Below are 8,071 nucleotides of genomic sequence, written 5' to 3'. Positions count from 1 at the left end.
AAACTTCCCAGGAAGGGCAAATGCTAACAAAAATAAGAAGGAGGCACTTTTCATTCCTGTGCTGTTAAAGCCTGTAAAAAATTTAACCATCCCAGTTGGTTACCACATCCCTAACCTGAAAAATCAAAGCTTTGTTTTAAATGAATGAAACCACTTTGGCACACAACCATATTATAGCAGTATGATACATGCCTGAATATTCCTAAGAACGCCCTCAGAGGTACTCTGTGAGCAGAAATATTCTGCAGAGGGGAAGATGAGGGAGTACAAAGGCCCATTGTGCACACTAATGCAGAAAAATGAAATCAAATACCATTCTTAGCAAAAGCAGAGTGTCTTCTGAGCAAAGGCTATTAAGTGTGTCAGACTGCAGGATATTTTCTGGACATGGCTATTATGTTAAAACATACTGAACATGTGTCACTTATAACCCTGCCCTGGCTGTAACATCACAGCTTGAGAGGAAAAATAATCTGGTGTATCAATTCTTTGTATCAAATACTCAGACACACTTTTCTTCTCACTAAGCTGTCACTTCTCATTTTTAAGGAAGGTTATAGTAAGTTATAATTAGTATTTGCTGCCCTGTCAACTAATTAAATATAATAAAAAGCTTTCTGTGAGTTTAATGCTAACACAGTACAATTATAGCAGTTTTGAATGCACAGTGCCTGAACTACAGGTTTTGGTATGTACTCCCCACCTTTTACGACCTAAATTCTCAGGTTCAATGTATCATATGAGTAGTGAGCAGACACTGCCAAAGACAACTATTTCAGACCTGAGTATATGTCAACACCAACACAGTCCTGTACTTTTTGAGAGGCCTCTACATCAGCCTCTGTGGGGAGGGTGGAAGGAAGGAAAGCCATCCAGTTTCTTGCTTCCACTTTTCTTCCCCTTCCCTTCAGGATGAACCCTTGGTCAACTTTTCCCATTCATTAGGCTTGGCTGCTCTGAGCATTTTTTGTAAAAAAAGATGGCTGATATTCCAAAGCCAGTTCCAACCTCATCTCTTTGCCAGTATGAGAGACATCTTGAGGAGAGGGGGCAGACTGCAACTGCCCTGTTTGCACAGCTCTGGGACTGATTCTGCTCTTCAAGAAGCAAGAGTTGCACCCTACAAGCGTTTGTTACCCAGGGAAGGAAGATTGCTTGTGAGGCCCAGAGCAGGGCAAAGTGATGATGGAAAACATGTAATGCACCAGCACTTGGCTGATATAGCTCCTTACCCTCTTAAGTATGTGGAAGAGCTTTAAACACATTAAAAAGGGTGAAGGGCAGAGATCTGCTAGGATATTGGTAGTTACAGCTCTAGGTACTCAGTTGTTGTGCCCATGGCGCACATTTTTCACCCTTTCCCACTCATACTCCTCTCATTGCCTGTCGTGCCCCTGGAAACATTCAAGGTCAGCTTGGATGGGGCTCTGAGAAACCTGATCTAGTGGAAGATATCCCTGCTCGTTATAGGGGCATTGGACTAGAGACCTTGAAAGGACCCTTCCAACCCCAACCATTCTATGCTTCTGGGTAAGGTAGAAACTAAAAAACAGCCCACAAAATGAAAAGACAGTTAATTAAACAAAAATGTAGTCTAAAAGAACCAATTAAAATGATGAAAATCTTTAATTTTATTTAAGTATAATTGTACGGACACGTGTATATACAAATACAGATCTTATGGGGCAGGGGGTTTGGGTGGGTTTTTTTTAACATTTTCTTTTAAGTTTATATAATGTAAGCATTTCAAAAACAGCACTCAATGAATAAGTGCAAAGAAACTGCAAAGCAGGGCAGTACAAGCACAGGACCACACTGAGCTGGACTTTCATACCCAGATGCATACACAATGAGTGTCTTCAATGGGGTGTCAAGAGTAAGCATGGTAAGCGGATTTCGCACACTCATGGGTAACCTCCAACATGCCAGCATCTATTAAACTGTACAGACAATGGCAGCAAGCCTATTGTAGGGAGATTTGTCTCACATCTGAGAAGCTTGAGGGCAAATGCATGGGAAAAACTCAGTGATGCCAGACCAGAAACAGATCTGCCCATTCACAGCTCCAAATTAAAAAAGGAGGAGGGTGGGGGAGGAGGCAGGGCAGGAAGAGGGAAGAGAAGTGTGGAGGGTTGTACATTAAAACTGGTGATTACAAAATCCAAGTGTAATGAAAAGAGGGGAAGAGTTAACACTCTAAACCTCTGAAAGTGACTGAACCACTGCACTCGTAAGGCAATGGATTAAGTTCGGTTTTGAGGGCTAGGGGTGGGAATCAACAGGTACAAATACAACCATTTTCCTTCCACAATTATAGAGGAAAGGAAACAATCTACTCAACTACTCTCAGTACCTCCCAAATTTGTTTCTAGTTCTTTTGGAACCAAGTACATACATATATCGCACATGACACTGGCAAGATCCTTTCTGGAAAAAACTATTAATGGAAACAAATCCAGAAGGAAAGCAGGAGGAAAAAAAATACAAATTAAAAAGAAAGAAACAAACAAAATAACAGAAAAGTTGTTATATCCCCAAAGTCTTTTTAGAAACAAACATGATACAAAAGAACAAAACTAACACAGAAATCACAGGGCTCCAACATAAGACCTTTAAACACTGAGGACAAAACACTGATCATCAAAAGTCATGTTGTTCCAGGTCTTGACATTGTGAAGTCTTGCAACAGATGAACAATTTTCAAAGATGAGTCCTGTATGCTGCAGTGTCATGGCCACTTGTCTCTCAGTTCTCAGCCATGATCACACTTGATGCTTCAAAGCTCTGTCTTGTAATCAACATGTGATTTTAATATCCTGAAAGTCTATTGTTCTCACTTACAAAAGACATAAGAATCAAATTAATACTTTATTATCAAACACTATATACAACAGAGGTTGCTAATAATACAGAATTTAAAGAACATAGCTTTAAGTTTTACTTGTCTTTCCTTTGCCATCCAGGTAGGTACAGTACAAAACAATATTCTAAACTAACACGAAATGTAACCTTGTCTATTGAAGGATACACAGTATCCACTAAACTGACTGATCCCTATTTTGCCTGCTTCACATTGCAATGCCCTTGGCAGCCAGAAGTGCAGGTCATGGGCATAAGTAACCCACCTAGACTGGGGAGAATCTGTACCTCAGACTTGAGCTGAGGCAGATGAAGGGTAAGGGAGCAAAAATCTTAATTTTCAGCAACATCTGCATTTAAAGTATCCAGAGGTTTGCAACACAACACAAAGCCCACCATTTATGTACTTGGTATGACTGGGATTGCCTAATGCCATCAAGTATCCAACTGGCAGTGCCTGGAACGCTACTCCCAGCCATGCTGAGCAGCCTGGGGATCATGGCTTGTGTAGTCCCTCACCTACACAGCAAGGCTCTGGGACAATATGAAGGAGTGAGTTTCACCAGGAGTAACACTAGTGACAATCCTTTACTGTAGGTGAATGTATGTCTTCAACTCCATTCAGAGACAAAGGATGACCATTTCTACATCAAATTTGCACTACTGGCATGATTGCCTGCAATTGCTATAAATTATTTTAATATGGTTACACATCATGCAATATTATCTGTACTCTGGTTAATAATCCATTTGATAAGGTGCATTCTGATTAAGTTCACCTCATCCAAAGCTTTTTTAATTCCTACCTACAAGAAGTATTAGTGTGTGTATCAAGTATATACACATTAAAGAGAGCAAAGTACCAGACAGCCTGTAATGAGATGATGACTTCCCTCACTGTTTGGACTGTGTATCTTTATTCTGTGCACTTCGCACTGAGAGCAAATTTCCTGCATTCCTCCTGTAAGTATAGGCCCTGCATTCATGAACATGTATGATATCAGGCAAGCCCAGGTCATAGCTCAGAATGCATAAAACCTCCTTTTACATCTCAAATTTATTTTCCCCTCTCCTGCCTCAACTTCTGGAAGGTTTTTCTTCATTTAAAAGTAAAAAGCCTATGAAGTGCTGTCCACTAATGGCATCACTCAATTTTGTAATGACAGACAGATAATTAATATAGGAAAATCTTGTTTTGCTTGAATATGCTCCATGTTTTGGTTCACATTTAACTTAATTACCACAGTTTTTGTCAGAAAAGCTCTGTTTCAGTCTGGGTCTGAAATTTCACTTATTATGCTTAGCAGTCCAAATTTCATGGCAACCTAGCCAAAAAATACCCCAAGGCTTGCACTTCCTGGCAAATTACTTTTTAAAGTTTTGTTAGCCAAGGCTCAGATTCCTTAAACAGGGTCACTCCTAATTTCACCAAACAAGACAGTCCCATTTCCTAATTGCATCAAGGGTTACTGCTTCTCTCACATGTTTAAATAGGACAAGCATATATACTCACTCTCAGCATAAAGTATATCTAAATAATGTATTTTCTATTCTAGTGGATTTTTAAAAAAATATTTTGTTAAGTCTTTGGGAGCCCATCTAGTTTATCTCCAGTTGATAAACACGTTTCCTCTACTCTTCAAACTGTACTGGAAGGGGAAAAGATAAAAAATCAACATTGAATTCATATTCCACACTTCTTTTCTTTCCCCCCACCAAACAACGCTATTAGACTGCCCTGGCTTCTTCTACATGTGATTTATTCCCATGATTTAGGAACTTACAGGAGAGACAAATCAAGAGCACACTGGAGATCCTGTGTCCCAAACATGTTTCCTCTGGCCACCGATGTCCTCTTTTAGCATGTATTAACACCCAGAGCAGCATCCAAGGCCATCAGCTACTAAGTCAGCGCTGGGGAAGGTCACTTTATTCTCAAAAGTGCCTCTGCATTTCAAGAAAAAAATTTAGCACCACGGTGATTTGTTTTAAAATAAAATAATCCGGTGTGCATTATCCCCTTAAAACGAAATAACAGAGGCACTCACACCCCCAGTGAAGTTTCCTAAATCTGACCTTGCCTGCTGTGTGCTAACATTCCTAAATTCTAACTTTTTCCTCTCACCAAAGACAGCATTTCTATTTGTGAGCACAAACTTTACTGTCAAAGATGTTTCAAGACAGTCCTATAAGAAACATCATCTTCCCCTTTCAGAAGCCTGTTCATTTAGAAACTTCTGGAGGAAATGGTGTTATATTACGTTTTAACATCTCCCCTCCAGTCCTGACATGGTGACACAATGCCTTGCATGACCATCTTACAGTGCTGAATGAGAAGGCATAAATATTGTATCACAGAGAAAGACTCTCCCAGGTTTTCACTCACTTTCCTCATTCCTCACTGACTGCATCTGCCACTACACTTCCTCGTCCACATATGGATGACACAGTGAGCTAACAGAGGTGACTTCTTAAAGGAGAATGCAGAGGAAAATAAGAATCACTAGTGTCACTATTATAGTTTGGCATTTTCATTTGGAGTCCTTTTATTTATATGGAGGGGTTAAGAAAGTCACAGGGTAGGTAGGGGTGGGTGCTGAAGCTAGTTATCCCCTTCAAATTTTTGCTGAGTTCAGGCTAAAAGGGAGAAGAAAAGGGAAAAATAACAATTTGACATCTGCAAAAACAATAAAGTCCCTTTCCTGGGATGAGCATTTAGGTGGATCTTTGATGTTCCAAGACCCTGATATTTTCTGTGACAGGTTGCTGGAGCATACTGTGCTATAATATCAAAAGCACTGCCAGGAGGAACAATAGAGTTGCCAAAAGCCGACTGGGTATCCTTGGTGTCTGTGCCGCATTCTCGCCACGGGAAGGCTCGGCTGACTCATGTACGGTATCATCTGTTCAAACAGAAAGCATACATTCCAATGAGATTTTGCATCCTTAATAAACTCTCACTGAGCCGACAACTGTAAGTAGATTTCAGTGCCTTTATGAAATAGGGCAATGAACCTTGTGCTGTCATTGACTTTCACAAGCGTGTAATACCTCATTATGTAACCAACTTGGGGCCAAGTCCTGCATTTCTTACTGGCAAAATTCCCATTGAAGACCAGAGGAGCAGGAAGTAAGTCTGATTTCAGCAGATTGAGGAATGAAAGATTCCTCTTCCATTAAAACATTGTGGCTCTAACTTGGGATGTCACATTAGATAGCAACATCAGTTGGGAGGCAGCTAAATAAAAACACCTGATTTTCAAAAGTGTTGCATATTCCCAGAATTAATTTTGCAGTTAATCCCCTTATTCAGCTACAGATTTTGGCTCCAGAATTTGAAATGACAGCCTGTAAGACCAAGCATAGGCCCCCCTTCCAAGCAAAAAATGTCCACTGAAGTATGTTGCATGTGGGGATGAGCAGGAGATGTAAGATCATTCCTTCTTTCTTGAAAGAAAATTTTAAAGGCTAACACATGACAATAGCCAATTTTATAGAATACATACTCAATCTGGAAAACCTCACTACCTTTTATGGTACACAAAATAAAGATTTACATATATGCTGCTAGAACTAATGAAAAAAGAACCAGCTTAGTTAGGAAAACATGCTTATGCATTAGAGGCAGAAGAAAACACAGTAGCAAATATTAAATATATGATACATAATAAAGCTCTGTTTAGTTTTTGTAAAGTTAAGATCAGCCTAAAAGCCACAGCTTGTAAAATAGAAAAGGTAGGCGAAGTCAAAATCAACTTTGGTGTTGTTATAGCTGTGGTATTTTTCTCTGCAAAGCTCTCCATATCCTCCATATCCAAAGCTATCTAATTTAGCTATTCAAAAAGCAATCAGTCTGAGGCTTGCCATAAAAAGTCAGCGCTTGTTTTTTGTTACTAAGTGAAAGAAAAAAGCCAAACCTTTTTAGGAAGTGTGAAGTGACCTCAAAATATATTTGTAAGTTTATTTTAGAATGCCTAAGTTTCCAGCAAAATTAATAGTATCTCACCTACTTATGCATAAGCTCCCCATTTTATAAGAGATGTCAATGTGTCTATGATGTTTTTGTCCCATAGTTCCCATCTTAAAAAATTGCACTGCCATGATTACACTGGGTGAGACCTCAGCAGTTCCAGCTGGAGGCACTAAGGGGAGCAGGAGTCAGGACGCTGGGATCACCATGCTGCTTTGTCACGGAGCCTTTCGTGTTACTTGGCTACAAGCAAGCTCCGTCTTTTACACGCCCTTGACATCTAGCACAAAATCAGTGGAGCACTTAGCATAATTTGGGTTAATAGGCTCTTCAGCCCCAGCTCAGTTACACAGCAAGATGCACAGTAAACTGAATTAGCAATTTATCACATGTACTTTCTCCAGCACTAATTGATGTTATAATCACATAAGGCTTATCAACAAGTTTCGCTGCTGCTCAAGACAAAAGTATGAAAAGCAAGCACTGATTAACTCTAAATTTGTTCATGTTTGTAAGAAAGGGACATCTCTTCTTAGTGGTGCCAAGCAATAGCTTAAGAGGCAGAGGGCAGAAACTGACGCACAGAAAGTTACACCTGAAGAGGTGGGGGTGGGTGTGGGTGACTATGCACTGGAACAGATTGTCCAAAGAGGGTGTGGAGTCTTCCTCACTGGAGATACTCACAAGCCATTTGGACATAATGGAATAATATGGGGACCTGCTTGGGCACTGAGGTTGGATTAGATGACCTGCAGTGGTCCCTTCCAACCTTAACCATTCTGTGATTCTGTGGCATCAGTGAGAAAGTCTGGCTGGAATGGCTTAAGTTGCAGCTCCATACCGTGCACGGCAAGGAGACCCTCCCAGGCATATTGGGCCCAAACAAGGCCCTAGTATTTTTCCTACAGAATTATTCCAAAGGAATCTAAAAATATAGTGAATGCTGGCTTCTGAAAAGTGCTGCTTTCACTGATCATCAATACCAAAAGTTGCTTCACATTTCACTTCTGAGTTACAGTCTTGTACTTTGGTGACACTGCAATGAGAATACAGTACTTCACAAAAGCTTGCTTCTCAAGTAAAACATATTTAAGAAGTAACAGGGAAAAAATACCCCTGTGTTAATTGTCAGTTCTACCTCCTTTCATATAAAGTTAGCTCTTCCCAATTTAGAAACATTTACTCACTGCTGATGAACTAAAACTACAGAGGAGAATGATGTGTATCACCTTCTATCTCTAG

At 40.1% G+C, this 8,071-nt stretch overlaps 1 protein-coding gene across 2 annotated transcripts in view; it reads right to left on the bottom strand.

Moving 5' to 3' along the window:
• Positions 1-1,607: 1,607 nt before the first annotated feature.
• EFNA5 (ephrin A5) overlaps positions 1,608-8,071 on the bottom strand; it is a 105,980-nt gene continuing 99,516 nt past the window's right edge. The window contains exons 5-6 of one of the 2 annotated variants that reach the window (XR_001864610.1): positions 4,644-5,762; positions 1,608-2,836 (exon numbers count right to left, since the gene is read on the bottom strand). Coding sequence is in view for 1 of the 2 variants with exons in the window: in XM_017742366.1 (XP_017597855.1) it covers positions 5,641-5,762 (122 nt within the window). In the remaining variant the exon portion in view is untranslated. Of the gene's footprint in view, positions 5,763-8,071 lie in introns of both variants that reach the window. The other variant, XM_017742366.1, reaches the window with a different exon arrangement.

This window comes from Corvus brachyrhynchos, unplaced genomic scaffold (genome assembly GCF_000691975.1).
Source record: "Corvus brachyrhynchos isolate BGI_N302 unplaced genomic scaffold, ASM69197v1 scaffold128, whole genome shotgun sequence".
Taxonomy (NCBI): domain Eukaryota; kingdom Metazoa; phylum Chordata; class Aves; order Passeriformes; family Corvidae; genus Corvus; species Corvus brachyrhynchos.
The sequence above is the reverse complement of the archived record's forward strand: the minus strand, read 5'-3'. Positions and strand labels throughout refer to the sequence as shown.